The 23,375-nt window shown below is 43.6% G+C and overlaps 1 protein-coding gene across 1 annotated transcript in view; it reads left to right on the top strand.

Annotated features, from left to right (window-relative positions):
* The window catches only part of LOC128406940 (collagen alpha-2(XI) chain-like), a 59,596-nt gene that overhangs the window by 9,132 nt on the left and 27,089 nt on the right, over positions 1-23,375 (top strand). The window contains exon 2 of the mRNA XM_053374836.1: positions 23,183-23,330. Within this exon, the coding sequence (XP_053230811.1) occupies positions 23,183-23,330 (148 nt within the window). The remainder of the gene's footprint in view (positions 1-23,182; positions 23,331-23,375) is intronic.

Here is a 23,375-nt window from a genome sequence, read left to right as displayed (position 1 = left end):
CGTCATATTCTTCTTCTCCATCCCTATAGCTTCTACTGGAGAAAACCAAAGTGGTGTTTCTCTTTCCAATAAGTTTTTATATTTATCCCATACGCTATACAATTTTTTTCCTAATTATATGGTTTATTTATGTACTTTATGTACATTTACTTTATGTAAATTCTTTATGTAATTTCAACTTTTCATAGCACAAATACACATGCCAGCCAAGTATATTATCATGACCTTCTAGGTCTAAGATATGTGGATTCTTCAATGACAACCATTCCTTCAACCAGCACAGACAGGAAGCTTCGTAATATAATCTCGTATCCAGCAGGGGAAAACCTCCTCTCTCTTTAGCATCTATCAGTATTTTATTTTTTTCCTTGGTTTTTCCCCTTGCCAGATATATTTAGAAATATATCCTCTCTGGTTTCTCTTCAGATCATATAAATCTTTCACCTTTTACTTTCATGTCTGGTCTTGTTTGATTCATGGCAGGGTAGGTGAGGGGGGCTGCTGGTGGCTTAGATTTATCATTGCCAAGGGTGCAGGGAGATCTGTGTTAGAAAGTGGGCATTGATGACTTGGAAAGAAATATTTCAGGGCAGCCAGCCTGTTCACCATAAACTTAGGAGCATTCTGGGAGCTGTTCTAGTGCCCTTCCCAATAGATCTCTCTGTACAAGAGTTTCAGAGCCTGCAGAGACAGCTGTGTCCACGCTTAGCCATGTGCCAATCTTTCAGGTTCTTTTTGTCTTAAAGAGGAAATTGCTTTGGTGGTGGCACTTGCAGGATTGTAATGCTGGCTCCTCTGCCCCAGGAAAGAGTAGCTCAGGGCAGGGATGCATAGCTCATAGAGTATGGTAGACTGGAGATAAAAGTTCAACTACGCCCCCCCCAATGAAACTCACTGGGTGATCATCAACCAGCCAGCCAGCCTCAACCTAATTTACATGACAAAATTGTTGTGTGGATACCTCCAGTGGAGGCTGGTCCATTAGGGTGAATGGGGCCCAGGCCCACCAACCTCAATCTGCCTTCAGCCAGACCCCACCTTTCTGCCTTCCTACTTACAATCCGGAAGGTGATCTTGCCTGCCAGCTTTCTCCTCCTCCTTAGTCTCAGTGTTGCCCTTGAAGAATTCAGCAGGGAGGAGAAGGATGGGGACAAACCTTGTAACAGTTGGCTTATATCATTGGCTCTGGCTGTTTCATTGGCTCTGGTGCCACCTATTCTTGGTCGCCCTGCATTCCATGCCCCAATGGGCACCAACCACCACTGCCTCTCCAATTGTGTCTAATTCTGGGCGCCACAATTTAAGAAGGATGTTGACAAGCTGGAACATGTACTGAGGAGGGGAACCAAGATGATCAAGGGTCTGGAAACCAAGCCTTATGAGGAACAGTTGAAGGAGCTAGGTATGTTTAGCCTGGAAAAGAGGAGACTGAGAGGAGATAGGGTAGCCATCTTCAAATATCTCAAGGGCTGTCACATGGAAGAGGGAACAAGTGCGTTTTCTCCTGCTCTGGAGAGTAGAACTCAAACCAATAGCTTCAAGTTACAGTCATATCTCGGGTTACAGACGCTTCGGGCTGTGTGTTTCCAGTTTGCTCACCTCGCCGAACCCGGAAGTACCAGAATGGGTTACTTCCAGGTTTCGACACTCACACATGCGCAGAAACACTAAATCACACTTTGCGCATGTGCAGAAGCTCCGAATCTCAACCCGTGGGCGTGCAGACGCGGTGCTGCGGGTTGCGAATGCTGCGGGTTGCGAACGTGCCTTCCGCACGGATCAAGTTTGCAACCTGAGTGTCCACTGTACAGGAAAGGAGATTCCAACTAAACATATGGAAAAACTTTCTGACAGCAAGAGCTGTTTGACAGTGGAATGGTCTCCCTTGGGAGGTTGTGGGCTCTCCTTCCTTGGAGATTTTTCAGTAGAGGTTGGATGGCCATCTGTCATGGATTCTTTAGCTGAGATTCTTGCATTGCAGGGGGTTGGACTAGATGACGCTTGAGTCCCTTCCAATTCGATTATTCAAGGAGCTCAAGGTGGCATACATTAATTCCCCTCCACTCCATTTTATCCTTACAATAACCCTGTGAGGGGGTTATGCTGAAAGCGAGTTCATGGCAGAGTGGGGATTTGAACCCTGGTCTCCCAGGTCCTGGTCCAGCACTCTAACCACTACACCACAACTGTTATGTTTGCCTGCTGCCACCAGCTGGGCATTCATGATAAATTGGTACTGAGGCCTCAGCCTTGTCTATGTCTCTTAGGTTCATGATGGAAAAGCCTAATTAGTTGAATTGAACTTTGGCTACATCTTTTTTAAATGCCTGCAGGCAGCTGAATTTCTGCCAAGCTAGAGGTCATGAAGTTCTTATGCCTAGGCAGCAGGGGTTAAGAGCCACTTCCCTGGAGGATATTTTAGCTGGCCATTTTCAAGTAGGATGAATAAATGAGCGGGTAGGTGATTATATCTGGGTCAGAGCAGGGGCAGAAGCTGAAGCAAAATTCTCCTCTGCAGTTGTTAATTTGCCTTTTTGGTCTGTTGGTCTTTGTTCCTATGGTATCTCCTGAGGTTCTGCAGATCCTTCAGAGCTTCACAGATAGGGTGGCCATCTGACCTACTTTACAGAGGACAGCCCCCTCTCTGAAGGTGCCCTCTCTTTGAAGGGCTGTCTAGTCTAAATCTGTCTAGTCTTGTTTAAAGACAAGTCTAAGAAGTAGGGGCTGACATGTCCCATGGGGGGAGGGATGTGCTGCCGTGTTGTCCACTCACTGACACCTCCCTTACCTGGGTTGTGTGACATAGCCTGCAAAGAAGCAGAAGCAGCAGCTTCCAGCAAAATATTGCATGCGCCATGAGATCTTGTGAGATTTTGGTGCTGCTCCAGGCGCCCAAGCGGCTTCCTCCACCGCTGCATTACCCTGCCTCAAGGCTGAGCAGGGGGTCCCTTGAATCTGCCCATGCAGACTGGATAGCAGACTGAGGAGACCCACTGGGGCATCTGGTTGGCTGTTGCAGGAACAAGATGTTGGACTAGATGGGCCATTGGCCTGATTGAGCAGGCCCTTCATATTCTCTCAGGTCTGTCAGTGATCCATGCGACGGTCACCTCCAGGCTTGACTACTGTAATTCGCTCTACAGGGGACTGCCCTTGAAGCTGTCCCAGAAACTCCAGCGGGTGCAGAATGCTGCAGCGAAGCTCCTCACGGGGTCTCTGCCATGGGATCACATTCACCTGGTGCTTTTCCAACTGCACTGGCTCCCGGTGGAGTACAGGGTCAGATTTAAGGTGCTGGTTTTGATCTTTAAAGCCCTTCATGGCCTAGGACCCTCATACCTACGGGACCGCCTCTCCTGGTATGCCCCACGGAGAGGCTCAAGGTCCATAAATAGCAACACCCTACTGGTCCCGGGCCCTAAGGAAGTTAGGTTAGCCTCAACCAAAGCCAGGGCCTTTTCAACACCGGCTGCGGCCTGGTGGAACGCCCTGTCTCATGAGACCAGGGCCCTGCAGGATCTGATTTCTTTCCGCAGGGCCTGTAAGACAAGAGTTGTTCCGCCTGGCCTTTGGCTTGAAGTCAGTTTGATTCCCTCCCCCTCTTCCTTTTTCCTTTCTCCTCCTGTGAAGAGGCTGCATTTTAATGTTTTAATGTTTCAATATTTTAATGTTGTATTTTAATCTTGTTTTTAAGTTGTATTCATTCAACTTGTTAGCCGCCCTGATCCCAGCCTTGGCTGGGGAGGGCGGGGTATAAATAAAAATTATTATTATTATTATTATTATTATTATTATTATTATTATTATTTTGCATCTCCAGACAGAGGAGGAGAAGGAGAGAAAATATATGTGTGTAGTGCTGGCACCTAGGGACAGAGGTTCTCCCCTTGTGACTCCAGAGGCTGGAAAGAGGAAAGCAGACCCATCAGCACTCTCCATCACCCCTTCTTTGGAACTCAGAGCCTCACTGGGGAGGTGGGGAGGACTTAAACCCCTCAGAGGCAGAGGCTAAGCAGGAGATGGTTGCTGCGGAGCTGGCATCATGGGGGCAGCTGCCCCAGTGGGAAACCTTTAAGCAGGATTTGAGCACAAGAGTCCTCTCCCCTCCTGCAATTTCCAGCTACTGGTATTCAGAAGCATTGCTGCCCCCAACTATGGAGGCAGGTCATAGGGTCATCATGGCTAGGAGCTACAGATAGCTCACTTGTCCATGGATTTGTCTAATACTCTTTTTAAAGCCAGTTAAGTTGGTGGCCATCAGTCGCTTGTGTGGGTTCCAGAGTTTAACTATGTGCTGCATGAGGGGCCCATAACATGGGAATAGTTTAAAGGACCTGAGAGAGAGGTCTTTAGGGCTTCTCCCTTTCTTGTGTGGTCCAATAGCATCGTGAGGGCCATAATCTATGATATAAAGGCACTGTGGGAAATTAAAATGGCAGGTACATCTAGCCACCCACAGCACAGCTGTGCTTTTGGTAGCTGTCACAAGCAGCGTTCACTAACTGAGGAGATGTCTCACCAGGGAATGCTTCCCCAATGCCCCCTCAAACCTGGTACCAGTCCTGAATGCAAAAACAGTGGTACCTCGGTTTACGAACTTAATCTGTTCTGAAAGTCCATTCTTAAACCGAAACCGTTCTTAAACCAAGGTGTGCTTTCCCTAATGAGGCCTCAGGCCGCCGGTGCCCTTCCACCATTCGGATTCTGTTCTTAGACTGAGGTAAAGTTCTCAAGCCAAGACACTCTTTCCGGTTTTGCGGAGTTTGTAAACCAAATCGTTCTCAAACCAGACTGCTCTTAAACCAAGGTACCACTGTATATTAGTGAAGGCTTTTGAGGGTTCTGCCTCGCCTCACTTTTTGGAGTTACATATTTCCATTGCTTTTTAAAACTTGTAAATGGTAGCATTCACTTGGACCATGCCAGGAATGCTGATCAGCCCATACCTGAAATGACATGACATGTTTAATGGCCTTATTGAACAGATGTGTGTCGTTATTATTTTTTGCCCTTACAGTAAATGTGCAGTGAGTAAAATTTATATGTTTGTGGGCACAGGTCAAATCAATTTAGCCCAGGGGAAGAGCTAGCCTATTTATTAAATTGAAGTCAAGTAGAGGTCAGGTTTGTCCTCTTTAATTTAGATATGCTCCCTCTATTCATCTTGTGACAAATTACTGGCTGCAGTATTGTAGCTCAAGAGTGGCATTTTGGGATCCTTTTCTCTTTCTCCCTAGAATCCTGAGGTTCATTAAGATTCAGACACAAAATAGTGGTTCAGTACAATTTTGTGTTTTGTATCCAACTTATAAACCACTTTACAGTTTGAGGCTTTAAAATTCAAAGTTTCTTGCAACAAGATAAAAAAAAGATAACATATACATAAAAATAGATTCTAAAACCATTCCTACAGGTGTACAAAAATGCATTTATATTAGGGAAACTGCTTGCAAAAAAAAAATCTCTGCAATTGGGGGAAATTGCATAGAAAAATGTATACCGGTATGTCTGATGAATTTTAGTGAGGACTTTAATTTTTTAAGGTTGAAAAACTGAAAGAAGCCTAAATTGACAGTTTCTCCCAGCTTTACCCAGAACTGGTTGAATTACTGCAGAAACAGCATACTGATTTTTTAGTTTTCATGAGAATTAGGTTAATGGTCAGTTTGAGTACTGTCCTTTTACCTTATGAAAGGACTCAGAGTGGGAAAAGAGCAGACACCTCACCCACATGCAGAAAAACCTGTAAAGTCACAGAGATGAACCTGGAGGTCCTCAGAACTGCTGTAAATGAGGATCTGATTGCAAACAGATGAAGCTTGTGCTGTAATGGGTTTTACAGATGCAGTAAGCAGGGTCATGGGCTCTGTGCTGGGGAGTTTTAAAGCAGCAGCATTGGGTTCTTGACCTCTGGGACATTGTTAAGCCACTCCTTACTTTGACCTCTCTTGTGAACCTGTGTAATTGAGTCTAAGTGGCCTCAACTGGTCTCTAGATCAGTGAAACCACATTGCTTGGAGTGATTCTTCCTCCTCTTCCTTCTATGGTGTGTGGGTGGAAAGGAGAGGGGAGCAAAAGGGGGCTGAGGCATCTGACATCAATTAGAATGCCTCCTTTCCATTTAATCTATTCAGGATGGAAATACCAACGAAGCAGGTGAGTGGAATTCTTATGCATTACCCCAGAATGTCCAGTTCTGGTGGCCTGGGAATGATTTAGATGAAGGAACTCTAGATAGCAAAGACTGTGTTTAGTTAATACAAGAAGCTGATTTCCCTTTTGTGGTGGACCAAATTGTCTTCATTGCTAATAAAAATTCTACTGAGAAATTCTGTGCTGATACCATTAAAAGCATAACTTTTTGTTTTTAATGGTTAAGCATTCAGATTTCTTTTCTGAGTTGAAGAGTATCAAGATACCTGCCTGCCATCAAACTCCCCCTCCAAATGCCATTTTTGGTGCTTTTTATGCTTTGGATAAAGCAGAAAATTAAACTACTTTTTTAAAAAAAGTGTTGTGTCCTATCTACAGAAATGAAACTTTTTTTTCTTTTTAATTGTGTGCCTATTTTAAATGTTAAACACTTTTCTCAAGTCCCTGCCTGCACCAGGTATTTTAATTTTATTTATTAAATTTCTATACCGCCCTACATGCAGGGATTTTGGGGCAGTCTGCAACTGCACATTATTGCCAAGCAAGAGGATTTGTGTTTTCATTTCATGTGCTGGAAGCCCTATGCGGCCTAGGACCCTCGTACCTACGGGACTGCCTCTCGTGGTATGTCACACGGAGGACCTTACGGTCTTCAAACAAAAACATCTTGGAGGTCCCGGGCCACAGAGAGGTTAGGCTGGCCTCAACCAGAGCCAGGGCTTTTTCGGCTGTGGCCCCAATCTGGTGGAACGCTCTGTCACAAGAGACTAGGGCCCTGCGGGACTTGACATCTTTCCACAGGGCCTGCAAGACAGAGCTGTTCCACCAGGCCTTTGGCCAAGGCACAGTCTGACCCCCTCCTTTGGTAATCCTCACAGAACTCTAGCCCAATGGTTGCCATTAATTTGATTCTGAATTGATTTTAGAAGGAACTGATTTTAGAATGCTGTGCTACTTTTATTGTTGTTAGCCGCTCTCAGCCCGGCTTCAGCTGGGGAGGGTGGGATATATATATATTTTTAAAAAAATTATTATTATTAAGGCAGAAGCTGTATGATTCCAAGTGGGATGATGTTGCGAACAAAGCCCTTCAATGGATTGTTAGGGAACACATAAGGAATTTGAATCTGAATCCCATGGTCTTTATTACTCAGAAACAAAAATATATTCAATCGCCAGCAAAAAATAAAGCAAGGGAGAGACCAAACACATTTTGCATGGAAAGTTGTTCCATAATCTGGGTGCAACAGCCAAGAAGGCCTTTGGTCTCTTTTCCCATCTATCCATGTAGTTGGGGCATGGAGATGGGAGCAGACAAGGTGGTACAGAAGGAGATACACTATTCTTGGACCAAAACCATTTAGGGCCTTTAATATTAGTTGCAAAGTAGTAATGCAGCTGTAACAGAATTGATATAATATTGGCTCCTGGATGAGCAGTTAGTCAGTTGATGTAAATTACTGATCAGTTAGAACTGTGGACACACACAAATTAAGAACAAAGTAAGCCCATTGAAACCAATGTACCCAAGTTAGCTATCTCTACCAATTTCAATGGATAGGCTCTGAGCAGGACTAACAATAGATCCAAAGTATTATTTCTTAAGCAAGAAGCAAATTTATTCTTGACAGACATACGCAGTGATAATTGGTGCCCACCCCCAATGAGGGAAAACCACCATCTCAAGGGAGGCCTAAACAAGCAGAATCAAACTTCTGATGTGGGTCGTTCTGAAAATTGAATAATCAACCAATACTGATCTAGATGGATCATTCAGTGAAAACAGAATGCTGACTGACTGGGCAGTGAGGGGAAAGGACATGGAAAGTCAGAATGGGAATGGATGGAGCATGGATAGTCAAACTAAGGCCCGGAGGCCAGATCTGGCCCAATCGCCTTCTAAATCCGACCCATGACCGTTCCGGGAATCAACCTGTTTTTACATGAGTAGAATATGTCCTTTTATTTAAAATGCATCTCTGGGTTATTTGTGGGGCATAGGAATTCGAACATTTCCCCCCTCCAAAATATAGTCCAGCCCCCCACAAGGTCTGAGGGACAGTGGACCAGCCCCCTGCTGAAAAAGTTTGCTGACCCCTGGGATGGAGTATCCAGGAAATGGGCACGGTGGTTGGCCCAGCTCCTGAAGAGGAGCTCCATCCTGCAACATTTTGTTGCAGGCTTCACTAGTTAGTGAAAGAGATAATGAATGTTAAAGATCATCCTGCAAGCTTCATGGTTGAGTAAAGATTTGAACCCAGGTGTCCCCCACACCATGGGCAAGCTGGACTCTGCCATTGTCTCCCAGTCCTTCTCAGATTTATCTGAAGTGAAAGTTATCCTGTGCCAATTAGCTGGATTTGTCAAAACAAGAGGCCAGTCTGGAGTCCTTAGTGTTTTGTCCCCCTTAGCAGACTAAGCCTTTAAGCTGCTAAAGTCACACTGAATGGGCATCTTTGGTGGGTCTTATTTTTAATAAGCAGATTACAGGCCCACCCTTGATAGGTCGCCTGTACAACCTTGTTAGCCTGTTGATATTTTCGTAGCCTTAATTCTGTAAATGAGCGGACACCAAGACAATCTCATGATGCCATGTAATGGGCCCTGTCTTTCATCCCACAGCACTGGCTTGCACTTGGCAGATATTGGTTTAACTTGATTTTTTTTCCACCAACCGTTAATGCCTCGACTTGTATCCAATGCAATATATATCTCATGAACAGAACACTTGGGAGTTGCACAAATGGGTGGCAATGTGTCTGTTTGCTTGGCTTAGAGGAGAAATTCAATTCACTTTTAAAGGTCAGCCTGCCTACACACTTTCTGAAACAATAAGCAAACTGCAGAACAATCAGCTTTTGATATTCTCACTTTTCTGAATTTTGCAGTGCGGTTCTTTAGCGATGTAACATGTGCACTAATTCATAAACTTGTGCAAAGTGTGTGAATATATTAGTGGAAATAACATACAAAAGGTTTTATATTAGAGTAAGTTGCGATAAAAGTGTGTATTGAAGCAGTGCTTCTCAGATATGGTGGGCAGGCAATCCTCCCCCCCCCATATGTCAGGGTACCATATTTGGTCCCTGAAGCATCCTAACCCACCTGGCACTGTGGTGGAGTCACCACAAACTGGCAGCTGATGACTCACAGTAGCACTGTATTAAAAGAAATCCACACTAAAAAAACCTGGTGAATGTTCAAAAGGACTTTTAAAAATAGAATTCACAAGCTGATATGTGGAACAGCAGGGAACTGAACTTCACACTAGAAAAATGAGAAGAGCAGAGAATACAAAATTGATAGGTTCACACCTTCATGTAATTATGATCATGCAAGGACCATCAAAAACAATAATTGGCTGTAGAATTGGGAAATGATATACAATGAACTGAAAAAAAAAATGTTTAAAATGACATTTGTAAAAAAGCCAGAAGCCTTTTTTATATGTATTTTAGGTCAAGAATTACCAAAGGGAAAATGCAAGTTATTTATGTATGCGACAACTGTGGCAAGAACTTTAATAGCTCAAAACTGGAAATGTGGAGGAACACCAACGAAAGAACAACGGCAAGAAAAACTGATGGACTATGCAGACATAGCAAAGTTAACAGTCAAACTACATGAAAAAGATAACAGTGACTTTAAAAAGGAATGGGAACCATTTACAACTCACTTGCAGAAAGAACAAAAAGAGATGGACTCACTGGCAGGATTTGAATAAACTTTCACAACTTTATTGAATTTAAACATAGAGGATGACAATGTAACAACATTTAATAATTTATATACATGCAGAATACAACAAATAATGTAACAAAGCAAAAGGGGGAGTTGAGGGAACTCAGGTGGGGAGGGAGAATTGGAAAATGGTATGTGATATTTGCGATTACAAAATCTCAATAAAAATATTATTTTTAAAAAAGAAAACAATAATTGGCATTCAACGTTGTTGAGCATTAGTATTACTGGACATATACATCACTCAGGTAGCACTTACAATTGTCCTGTGAGGGCCTATATAGTCTCTGTGTAAGGGGAAACTGTGGTTCTCCAGCTGTTTGACTCCATCATCCCTGACCCAATGGCCATGCTAGTTGGGGCTGATGGGAATTGGAGCCCAGAAACATCTGGAAAAGCTGCTGGACCTCATCACTGAACTAGAAAGAGTGAGCACACAGAGCAGAATTTCTTGATAATCAATCCCTCTTCCTGGGTCACTCTGAGAATTATAGTCCTGTGAGGGCAGTAGCAGTCTCCTAATAAATCACAGCACCTTTAACAAACTATAGTTTCCCCAAAAATCTTTGGGGGAATCCATGACTGTTTAAAGTAGTATCATAGTGCTTTAAAGTGCCTGTGCCATAGTACTGCTGTATCCTATCCAGGCACGTCCAACAGGTAGATCGTGATCTACTGGTAGATCACTGGATGTCTGTGGTAGATCACTGGTTCCCCCCAAAGAAGCTCAACAAGTATGGCTCCCCTAAAAAACCTCAACATTTCTGCCCTTCACCCCAAAAAACATGGCTTTTCCCTTTCCTTTCCTTTCCTTTCCTTTCCTTGACTTGGACCTCTTAAAACTTTGACCTTAACCCCCCAAAAGTGGGTAGATCACTGCAAGTTTTTAGTTGGCCACCCCTGATAGACCACTTACTTTAAAGCAGCATTTTATGACTTTTTAAAAGAGGTTGTTCCCTTTGTTCCATGTTCGTGATTACTATTGGTTTTAACAAAACAAAACAAAAAACCTGCTGGAAATAGAAGTTGTAATGCTAGTTGCTTTAATGCTATTGCAGACAACCTTGAATAAGGGATGTACTTGCAAATTTAGTTTCATCTGCATTTGTAAGCAAGCCAACCTTATTTCCATTTCCCAAACAAAGCTATCCTTTGGATTGTGCAGTTCTCGTGTGTGTGTGTGTGTGTGTGTGTGTGTGTGTTTGAATCTTTTAGAAGGAAATGTGTACTATTTAAAAGCAAATTTTCATGCAGTTAAAAAGAACACAGCCACAGCAAGCAAGACAGACATGAGATAGTATGGAAGCAAAACTTACAGACCGGAAATAGACTGACCTCTCCATTCCTGCATTGAATCTATGTTTAGATAAGAGAAGTAATAATCAGCCTTATGGTAAATAAATAAAATAGTAGAAACAGCTGTATGGGAATGATCTAGAGTGAGTGGTTGACATAACTATTGGCAATAAATCTTCTGGATCCTAAAGTCTTATGCGCTGGCTTTAGGAGGGAAATGAAAAAGACCACAAGGGTCAAAGGCAGTGGCGTAGCGTGGGTTGTCAGCACCCGGGGCAAGGCAAGTAATTTGTGCCCCCTAACCCGTGGATTTGCGCACCCTAACCCTAACCCCCAGATGTTGCACCCAGTGCAGCCGCCCCCCCTGCACCCCCCACGCTATGCCACTGGTCAAAGGTCAGCTTTCACTCTTCATCTCTCCCACCTCCCCCACTTCCCCTTAATTTTAAGTGCTGTCATTAGCACTTGACATCCCTTTCATCTTCTGTGACTTAGTCTAACTAAGTCCTATGCCTGAACTGATCATTTGCAGAGCCCCCAGTTCCATCAACCTCCCATCTCCCACTTGTCACTATCAAACTTGTAAATCACTTGTTCCTCTTTCCAGCACATTGTTCAAAGCCTTTGCTAAAAATGAAGCTCCTGAGGTTGTTGAAGGCCAAATCTGCACCATATATTTAAAGCACTATAATAGAATCGTTGAATCCCATGATTCAGTTGTAGAGTTGGAAGAGACCACAAGGATCATGTAATCTGCAATGCAGGAATATTTTTAGCCTGTCATGGGTTCCCTCAAAGAATCCCAGGAAACATAGCATGTAATGGGTGCTGAAAGTTGCTGGGAGATCCCTGGAAGTGTAATTGATGGTTAAAACCACTGCGGAAATTGTTGCTCCATGAGGGGAATAAGGGTCTCCTAACCACTCTCAGCGCCCTTAAGATACCACAGTTTCCAGGTTTATTTGTGGGGGAGCCTGACTGTTCTAAGTGGTTTCATAGCCCTTTAAAATGGTATTGCAGAACTTTCAGCACCCTTAACAAATGGCAGTTTGTGGCCACTTCACTGCAGAACTGGCACTGTCATAGGTGCCACATAATACTCTGCAGTTGTAAGAAACCAATCTTTAAGCATGGCAGCCCCCACATTTTAGAACTTATTGACACCAGACAGGCACCTTTAAAATAGTCTTTTCACCACCTGCTTAAAACATTTTTGTTTAGGCAAGCCTATGCAGACACATAGATGTTGACATATTTTAATATTGTTTAAACTGTTGATTTTAAATTTTTTTAAATGTAGCTTTTTTAATGTGGGGTATTGATCATTTTAATATATCTTGTGCCATGCTGGCTGAGGCTGATGGGAGTTAGAATCCCAAATCTTCTGGAGTGCCGCAGGTTCTCAATCCCTTCTCTTCATACTTATAGCAAGCTCTGCCTCCCAGTTGGATCACTGTGCAGCTAAAACAGTCCTAACCACACACAGGGCCTTGTAGAGCCAGGCTGAGGCCCAGGCCAGGTAGATAATGTGACTCTCCCCCCTTTTTTTTACCCTGGAGATAACTGAAGTCTTATAAATAAGTAAGTATACAAATAATTTTCACAAAAGTTATGCGGACAAATCATTTTATTTCATGGCTTAAACCGTATCTGCATATAAAGTCAAAATGGAAAATATAGATATACAATAGTGCTTTTTAAAAATACATAGGGAAAAGGATTATTTTAAGTATTTACAACTGAGAGCATTTGCAGATGACCTAGTTTTGACGTTACAGGAGCCAGAATCTAGTACTAAAAGAGTTTTAGAACTAATTCAAGAATTTGGTCAGGTGGCAGGATTCAAACTGAACAAGTCAAAAACTAAGGTTTTAGAGAAAAATTTAACATTGACTGAAAGAGAGAAGTTTCAGAATGAAACAGGTTTGACTGTGGTTAAGAAAGTGAAATACCTGGGGATTAACATGACAGCTAAAAATGGGAATTTGTTTAAAGACAACTATGAAAAATGTTGGATGGAAGTGAAAAAAGATTTAGAAATTTGGTCAAATTTGAAGCTTTCCTTGTTGGGTCGAATTGTAGTCATAAAGATGAATATTGCCTAGAATGTTGTTTTTGTTTCAAACATTGCAAATTGTGGACAAGATGGACTGTTTCAAGAAGTGGCAGAAAGATATTTCTACATTTGTCTGGCAGGGCAAGAAGCCCAGAATAAAATTTAAGATATTAACTGATGCAAAGGAAAGGGGTGGTTTTGCCCTGCCAGACTGTAAACTTTATTATGAATCAGCAGCGTTTTGCTGGCTGAAAGACTGGCTGCTTCTGGAGAACACAGACATTTTGGATCTAGAAGGTTTTAACGTTTTTGGGTGGCATGCATATCTGTGGTATGACAAGGTTAAAGTACATAAAGCATTTAAAAACCATATTGTCAGGAAAGCATTGTTTAATGTTTGGATTAGATATAAGGACTTATTGGAGAATAAAACCCCAAGGTGGTTGTCACCAATGGAAGCAAAAGCTCAGAAAAAGCTTAATATGGAGGCCAAATGGCCGAAATACTGGGAAATCTTGGAACAAGAAGGAGATAGACTTAAACTGCAGAGTTTTGAGAAATTAAAAGATAAAGTACGAGATTGGCTTCATTATTATCAGATAATGGAGGCTTACAATATAGATAAGAAAGTCGGCTTCCAGGTGGAAAAATCTAAATTGGAAACAGAACTGTTAGAATCCAAAACTAAGATTTTGTCAAAAATGTATAACTTGCTGTTGAAATGGAACACTCAGGATGAGACTGTCAAATCTGCTATGATTAAATGGGCACAAGATGTTGGACATAACATTATGTTTGCTGACTGGGAACAGTTGTGGACCACCGGTATGAAATTTACGGCATGTAATGCCTTAAGAGAAAATATTATGAAAATGATATACAGGTGGTACATGACCCCAGTCAAGCTGGCAAAAATTTACCATTTGCCCGACAATAAATGTTGGAAATGCAAAGAAAATGAAGGTACATTCTTTCACCTTTGGTGGACGTGCCCTAAGATTAAGGCTTTCTGGGAAATGATCTATAATGAATTGAAAAAGGTATTTAAATATACCTTCCTGAAGAAACCAGAGGCCTTTCTCCTGGGCATGGTCGGCCAATTGGTGCCAAAGAAGGCTAGAACTTTCTTTATGTATGCTACAACAGCAGCAAGAATACTTATTGCAAAGTATTGGAAGACGCAAGATTTACCCACTCTGGAAGAATGGCAGATGAAGATGATTGACTGCATGGGATTGGCAGAAATGACTGGCAGAATCCGTGACCAGGGAGAAGAGTCGGCGGAAGAAGACTGGAAGAAATTTAAGGACTATTTACAGAAATATTGTAAAATTAATGGATGTTGAATGATGTCGGATAGAAATTAAGGGGTTTCTAGCTGTAATGCGATGTGGCGGGGGGGGGAAGGGTATAGAAATAGATTAAAATTACGGATAAGGATTTGCTGAACTAACAATTTGAATTGGAATACAAGAAGGGGAGGTATGAGGAGGTCAGGGAAATATGTCATTGAAAAATAGGTATTGTGAACGTTAAGTGTTTTTAAACTTTTTTTGCTTTTTGCTTTTTGATTCTTTTTTATTGTATTAAATTTGTAAACCTTAATAAATATCTTTTTTAAAAAAATATTTTAAGTATTTACATTTAAAAATGCTTTTTTAGCATTGTGAATATGCTGACCGAGGCCCCCTTTGGAATCGGAGGCCCTGGCAATGTCTCTCCCCCCCCCCCCCCCCGTCTGGGCCTGACCACACACAAGATGAATGCACTTGGCATGCCTGGGGGAGCCCAAAGGACTGCAGGAGTAGAAAAAGAATTTTCCTAATTTAAACTAGCATTGGAGAGCAATGATCTTGGGACAGGGTGAGCCAGAGGAACAGTAGGAGAGTAGAACTGGAGAAATCTGATCTTTTCTGCTGTCTTTCCAGTTAGAGTCAATACTTGGAGCCATGGCCAATGCCAGGCTTAAGGGCATCCTGAGCAAAATGCGCCCTTTCGTGGTCTCCTTCCTCCACTGGTGGGCCCTGGTGAGCTTTCTTGGCCAGAGAAAGTATAGTTGCCCCCAGTGTTTACAAGAGGGCAGCCATGTGATTTCTGTACGGTTCTAGGACAGGAATGGTCCTCTAGGTTTTGTTTTTTAACTCCAGGACCCAGCAGCCTTGACTTTAGCCCATGCTGATAGGGGATGATTGGCACTGGAATCCCACAAAGTCTGGAGGGCGACTGGACAGCCACCTCAGGAGGGCAGGAATAACCACAGCAGAGGGGGAACAAAATGAGCATGCAGACAAATCATGCATTCCACCCCCCATGTAAGACTGGCATCATGCAGTCCCCACTGGAGGATTTGTAGTGCTGCATCACAGTCCTGCATGATGTCAGGAGGGGAGCAAAAGAGAAGGACGGTTTCGAAAGGCGGTTTCAAACAACAACAAACATTTGAATAAAGTGGGGGGGGCACACAGAGGATCTGTGAGGGGGCTGAAGGATATGTGAGGGAGTGGGGGGCTTGAAGGAGCAATGAGAGGAGCAGGGTTTGGGTAAGATGTAAAGGGAGAGGGGCTTGGCAGGTGTGGGTAGGCAGGGCTGGCAGGAACCATGAGTAGAGGCAGCAGCCCCTAGTTTAAAAAGGTAAAACAAAATCCAGGAACAATCAGAACATTATAGGCAAGCACTCATTACTCCTCTTCCCTGGGCTGTTGCTGGTGTCTGCAGTGAGGGAATTAGCTGTTTTCTTTAATCTTAGGTTTAGAGTCTGACATTGAAATTGAAATGTAGAAATATTCAGCTCAGTCCCCCAAATGTAGAGAAAGTACAGTACTGGGAAAGATAAATCAGGAGAGAGAGAGAGAGAGAGAGAGAGAGAGATCTAGCTTACCACCCCAAAGCCATAAAACATTCTTCAGGCCCCTTCGTAAAAACCTGATCTGTCTGTAGCAGTTCCATTCTCTGATAACTTACCAACTCCATATGCTTTAGAGATCAGTTGCGTGGAGCTGGGAGGGGGGCAGGGGGAAAGTCTTGCCTCTGAAGCAACTGGCTATAAGCAACCTCCTCCCCATTTCCTTCCGTCTCATGTAAGACCAGCTGCCTTGTATTGACTTGCATGCTTTAGGGATGGTTAATGTCTAGCAAAAGGGAACAGACACACACACACACACACACACACACACACACACACATACACATAACCTTGCCGCAGTTTGGGATAGATCATGATTCTTAACAGATTTTCCTGCAGGCTTTGGAACATTAGGCAATATAAACACTATAAAACTTTATATGCCTTCATTCACCCCCACCCCCCACCCCAGCTTTTCCTCCCCTCTGAGGGTCTGAAGCCTGGGAAATTCTGCTGAATGATTTTTAACTTTGCAGAGCTGGAGGCAGGAAAGTAGGAACTGTTTGCTCCCTGCCAAAACTGGTCTAGGGTGGCTTTGAAAGGGAGGTTGTGACTAGTGGGGGGAGGCAGGGAATTGGACATGACTGGCAGGCCAAATGGTTAGCTTTCTGATCTCCCACTGGGCAATTTTGATGGGTATGAAGGTCCACCAACCTGTCAATTACCTGATATCACAGTGGCACCAGGTGGCCTGATTTTGTCTGTGTGGTTTGAGATCAAACTGTGTGGAGCACTTAGCAAGCTTTGACAATCTGCTGGTGATCAGGGCTTGTGAATCCTAGTGCCCTGCAGTCTGTAAATGCTGATGATCAGCTGATTGTCAGAGCTTGTGAATTCAGGTGCACATTGGTTTTTTTGGAAGTTTGGGTACAGCTCAACTACGTACCTGAGAAGGGATTACATGGGGATAAAACAGATAGAGTAAGGGACCTCCAGATTCCCAGACTGTCCCTGTACCTTTGATCTCTTTGCTGACCTCCTGGTCTCTTTTAAGTTTAGACTGATATGTACAGTATTAGGTTGTAACCTTTTTACAGCTTCCTCCTCACATTTCTTTTTTGAACCTCAAGATGAGAGATCACTTTGGATCTATCCTCTGAGAACAAAGGAGCAGACATGGCAGCCTTCTCCAGATTAGTTAGGTAGCTTAGAACTAAAAGCCTTTTCTGTTCAAGTGACACACTACTGCTCTACCAACATCTCTCTCTGAGTGATTGCAAGAGCTGAATGCTACTCTCCAACCAGATTCACAGGCTGTATCCTGCACTTTCTGCATACCAAAGAGCTGTGATAGGGCTCAGTTCAATCATTTTGAACAGAGGTTTACAGGCGCCACCAATCAGCTGACTCTTTCCATGCCCCAAACATGATGTCACATATGGTGTCAGACTTCGGTGGGTTTGGCTTCATAGAATCTAATCTTAGAGTTGGAATTTTAGAGATGACCCAGTGGGCCATCCAGACCCTCCCCTTCAATGCTTTGCTGGAATGGCTTTGCAGTGGGACTAATTTGGATTTTTGGGATTCCATTATTACAAAGGGCTGCAGTGACCACTTTGACCAAAATCTTGGCTGCAGTACACACCACATTTTTAACTTTGTTTTAGCACCTTCCATTCAGTTATTCATTCTCTGCTGTGTTCCATCCAGATTGGCGCATTGAACACTGCTGTGGGCTCTTTTTCATGTTGTGTGTTCCAGTTTCATACAGAGTTTCCCAAGGTTGGGTCTTCCTTTCCTGTAAGAGTTGTGCAGAAGGACTGAAGGGGCTACCTCTGTCTGTAGAGGTAGAGCATAGCCATCATGGTTTGTAGCTGTTGATAGCCCTCCATGAATTTGTCTAATCTTTTAAAGTCATCCAGATTGGTGGCCACCACTGACTCATGTGGGGGCGACTTCCATAGTTTGACTGCATGAAGAAGTAAAATATGAAGATGTAGCAAAGCAGCATCTTTGGTGCACAGGAAGATGGTGTCAGCTGACATTTGTAGAATACCCCCTAAAAATATCAGCAGCAGGGGAAATCCTAATGCAGGTGGGGGGAACCTTTGGCCTTCCAGACACTGCTGCACTACAGTTCCCACCATTCCTGGCCACTGATTGTCCTTCCTGGAGTTGATGGGAGTTGTAGTTCAGCAGCATCTGGAGGGTGAAAGAGGAGGGCGTACAAAAAGGAACTCTGTGAGGTATGTGTATGCTTAGTTGGCATGTGTAGGGATGGACGTGTTTGTCAATTTCATTTTTTTCTGTTTCTCATCCCCTCTGCCAAATTTCCTGTTCAGTTCTCCACATTTCCACATCCATGTGCTTTTTTTTCCTTTTAAGTCCTCATGAAAATTTGTCAGCATATTTTTCTTAATAGATACATTTGTGTTTACATTTTTTGCCACACACACACATTTTTTCAAAGCAGTGTTCCCTAACATAATGCATTTTTGAATGTTATTTTCGCAAATGCATGCATGTCAGTTTATGTACACATTACCTGAGAATTTGCATTTTTGTACACATCACCCAGCTGCAGAAGTCTATTGCAAAATTTGGAAATGTGCAAATTTTGAAGGATGGCCATGCTTTGGTCTGCGTATTGTTTCAGCCAGTGTGAATTAGGTGGGTTCTCCTTTAATTGGCAACTGAATTTAATTTCTTCCCTGTCCCAAGGCATGGGGTTCAGTTCAACCATTTCCCATCCAATTTATTTTGCTTTTACACCATAATATTTGCTCCTGGCAGCTGCATTTTGTATGGTGACAGAAAATGCACAGATGCCCTTTTCTAAACTCTGTTTTCAGTCAGCATCAAAACCAAAGCCAGTCTTCTGACTCCTTTGCTCCCAGGCTTGATTTAGTTTCAGCAACATTGGGAAGTCTCATGGCAGTGTTCAAGTGTATCTTATTTAATGCTACTCAATTTCCACATTCACACCTCTGTGCATACTAGGACCACATTGTTTCATCCAGAGGATGATCCGGAGTAATTGCAGATGGGAAATATCTGTTAAGTCATCCAATTCTGTAACGTTGCCAAGCCCAGTAATGGATCATTTCCTTCACCAGATGCTCTGGTGTGCAGCCCAAGCAGCAATGCTTCCAACCATCCTGGAAGACTGCAGTGACTTTTGCTTTTTTGTTCATCCCCTTCCTCCTCCCCCTCCTCCCTGCTCTCCAGCCAGTTGCTAATCTCCCTTTCCTGAGCAAGGTTCTGGAGCGAGTGGTTGCAGACCAAATCTAGGCACCTTTGGAAGAAACTCATTTTCTGGATCCATTGCAGACAGAGTTTCAGCCTGATTTTGGCACAGAAACTGTTTTGGTTGCCCTGTATGATAACCTCTGTCGAGAGAGAGACAAGGGAAACATGTCCCTGTTAATTCTCCTTGATCTCTTAGCGGCTTTTAATACCACTGAACATGGTATCCTTCTGGAGCAACTCTCCAAGCTAGGGGTAGGTGGCACTGCAGGGTTCTGCAGGACTCAATCCTATCCCCCTATGTTGTTTAACATCTACATGAAACCACTGTGGGTGGAGTTATCTGGAGGTTTGGAGTACATTGTCAGCAGTATGCTGATGACACTCAGCTCTATTTCTCCTTTACATCTGCAGGTGAGGCAGTGAAAGTGCTGGACAGGTGTCTTGCCTTGGTAATGGACTGGATGAGAGCCAACAAACTGAAGCTCAATCCAGATAAGACTGAGGCACTGTTAGTCAGCTTCGGCTGGTGGCCCAGCTACGCTCCTATCTGGACAGGGATAGCCTAACTACTGTTGTCTATGCTCTGGTAACCTCAAGGTTGGATTACTCCAATGCGTTATACATAGGGCGTCCTCTGAAGATGGTTTGGAAACTTCAGCTAGTGCAGAATTCAGCTGCCAGGTTGCTCAATGGAGCAAGACGGTTTGAGCATATTACACCATTCCCTGTCGGACTGCACTGGCTACCATTTAGTTTCCAGATCCAATTCAAAGTGCTGGGTTTGACCTATAAAGCCTTAAATGGCTCAGGATCACAATACCTCAAGAACTGCCTCTTTCCATGAGACCATCTTCTGAGGCCCTTCTTCATATGCCACCTCCTGGAGAGGTCCAGAGGGTGAGAACATGAGAACAGGCCTTCTTCAGTGGCTCTCCATCTGTGGAATGCTCCCCCCCCCCAGGGAAATTTGCCTGATACCTTCATCATATACCTTTAGGCACCAGGCAAATATGTTCCTTTTTAACTAGGCCTTTGGTTGATTTGATAGACATCCTATGCCCTTTTAAAATGTGTTGGAGGGGGTTATTGGGTTGTTGCTGTTTTTATTGATTATGTATTTTGTGGTTTTATGTTGTGATTTTATTCTGTGAACCACCCTGAGACCTGCAGGTATAGGGTGGTATATAAATTCAATAAATAATAATAATGAAAAATTCCTCTTATTGCATATTCCCACCATACATTGTAAGGCTTACCTGGAGGCAACATAGATCTGTCTCGACTGATTGCACTGGCAAATTTCTGTGTCATTTGTAAATTTGGAAAGGTAGAACGAGGGAGACTTGGCAATAGGAAAATAATCAAAACATCAGGACTGTGGATGTCTATTTGGGCTGGGCTCAGAAGAATCAAAAATTTGAAAAGAGCATGTTTCTCAGATGGAATTTCTACTTTGTGGAAATAATTTATGGTCTGAGAGCCACATTCCCTTCTGGACAACGTGTCAGGGGGCAGGTTCTAGTGGCAGATAGAGCCAGAGTGGGTGGAGCAGTGAATGGAAATTTTACATTTGTACAGTAGGCTAGGGAGCTTGAACTGAAGAGAGGGGAACTTCTGGAAGTCAGATCCAATTTCAATAGAGCAAACCGCTGCTCATTGTAGCTGGATGGAGTGAGTGGCTGCATCCTGGTGATGCACTAGCTGTAGGGAGATGCAAGATGCCAGCCAGTTTCTGGCTGGCCATATAAAGTGGGTGAGAACCTTTTTTTCTGCCTGGAGACTGCATCCCATTCTGGACAAGCTTCCAAAGGACACATCCCAATGGTGGTTGGGGGCAGAGGCAAACATGGGCAGAGCATTTAGTCAAGCAAGAGGCACTATCAGAGTTCAAGCCTGCATCCCAGCTGGACAAAAACACTCAAGGAAAGGAAGGGGCAGAAGGGGGTGTGGTTTGGGGAGAGTCCTGAGGGCTGGGTAGAGAGACTTGGGGGCCAAATTTGCCCCCCAGGCCTGAGGTTGCTAATGCTGCTTCAACATTAGGGAGTAGGAAGTTTACTGCTCTGTTGCACTGGGTGCAAAGTGACCCTGGAAAACAGTTTTTCAAGGGATACTGATATTAAGACTAGGGTTTTGTGGACTGGGTAGTATGTAGGAGAGTGGAATTCACTCCACTCAGAATAAAAACCACACTGGAGAAAATTGCTGGGGACACTATACTCTCCTCATCCTTGAGGTGAGCATTATGAGCTGTAAAACCCACATATTTCTCAGCTGGGGAAATGATCTTCCTTGTCAACAACTGTAGCTATACTCATGGTGCTGTATAAAGACCCCTGTGGCTCTAAGTAGTAGAAGCCGTGTCTCTGTCATGGATATCTTAACTGTCCAAGCAACTACTGCTTGCCTTGAAGGCCAAAGGCAGAACAGTTATTCTACCCTATGTGCATTGGATTAGAGCCACTTTCTGCTCAATTGACTCATTATCCGACTGAACGGCAAAACCCTGCCTGCTGTGCACTGATGCGTACTGACAGCTCCCAATGTGCTCTGGGGTTGTTCATCTGTCCTGAAACAACTTCCTTGTCTCATCTTTGGTGGAAGTTCAGAGAAGCAGGATCTGGACACTTCCCAAGTGATGGCAGATGGTGCTGGAGGCAAGCAAGGGTGTAAGAGTCTGTCCCCAGCACCACCTCCAACAATACCAACTGTGTGTTTGGCTCTGTACAATCCAGCACCTTCATGCTGACTTGGATGCAGCAGAGCAGTGTGTGTGTTCATTATCACCCCAGTCCTCTGGCTAGAAGGGGGTATTTCCATATCACTGGGAGCATGTGGTCCTTGGCAGAGTTTATGGGAAGGGCAAGCAAAGGTCCTACCCGCTAATGGCTTGTGGCTCCCCAGAAGGTTGCCCAGAAGGGAATGTGACAGTGAATTTGTCTATCATCATGGGGTGGTTGTTTTCACCTGTGCTGCCTCACTTTCAGCCCAAGGAACCTTCAGAAAGGAGTTGCTGCCATGGTTTTGTCTTTTAATGAACTGAATGGAGTGGAAGATTATGAGTCATGGGGGTGTGGAGAGTGTGTGTATGCATTCAGCAGTGCTGAGATTATTTTTTGGTTGCTATCTTGTTCATGGTATTGTTTTATAGATGATGGATGCTCTAGTACTTTGTGATTTCTATAATGTGACTTTTGCTCTAATTGTGCTGTTTAGCTTATTTTTTAGTTGTTTTGTTGGTGGTGTTTTATGGATTGTTTTTGTTGTTTTCTTACTTGTTCTGTATTGTTTGTACTGTATTTTGTTCTATTATGTTATTGTTATTTACTGTTTGTAAGCCACATTTGAATGAAAAGTGGCATAGAAATATAATCAATAAAAAAATCAGAGGTCTGAACTGATGGTTTGCAGAACAGCTGACAACCACATCAGATTGCATTGAGGGCCACATGCAGTCTGGGGGCCTGCTTCAACTGGAGATGCCAGGAACTGACCCTGATGCCGTCATGCACTGACCTTTCCTCCCCACCACCACCTTTCATATTGAGAGATGGCTTAGCTGCCCTCCCCCCCACACACATACACCCCCTTTAGAACAGGTGTGGTGAAGCTGGGACCCTCCAGGTGCTGCTGTACTACAACGCCCATCATCCTGGCTTGTGGGAGATGATGGGAGATGTAGTTCATCAACATCTAGAGGCTCTCAGGCTTTGCTCTTCTGCTCTAGATTGTTGATTCCTTCCTTCTGACTTGTTCTGGGGTGGGTTTTTTCTAGTCAGTCAAAGAATATGTTAATGAATATCTCTTCTCTTTTCTCTCTCCCTCCCACTATCTCTCATTCAATACAGTTGAAGTGAATTTGCTGGACATACTGGCCTCCCACAACACAGACTTTGGCAATTTTTCACATGGCTATGATGATGCTAACTGCAGCATCTTGGAGGTTGGACAGTATGCAACGCTGAGCATCCCTTCTGTAGAAGCCTTTGGGGAGAAGTGAGTGTCAGGTGCCCAACATCTTCACCTTTATCTCTACCTCCA

The sequence above is a fragment of the Podarcis raffonei genome, chromosome Z, assembly GCF_027172205.1.
Source record: "Podarcis raffonei isolate rPodRaf1 chromosome Z, rPodRaf1.pri, whole genome shotgun sequence".
NCBI classification, from domain to species: domain Eukaryota; kingdom Metazoa; phylum Chordata; class Lepidosauria; order Squamata; family Lacertidae; genus Podarcis; species Podarcis raffonei.
Note: the sequence above shows the minus strand (reverse complement) of the source record. Positions and strands in the feature narration are given on the sequence as shown.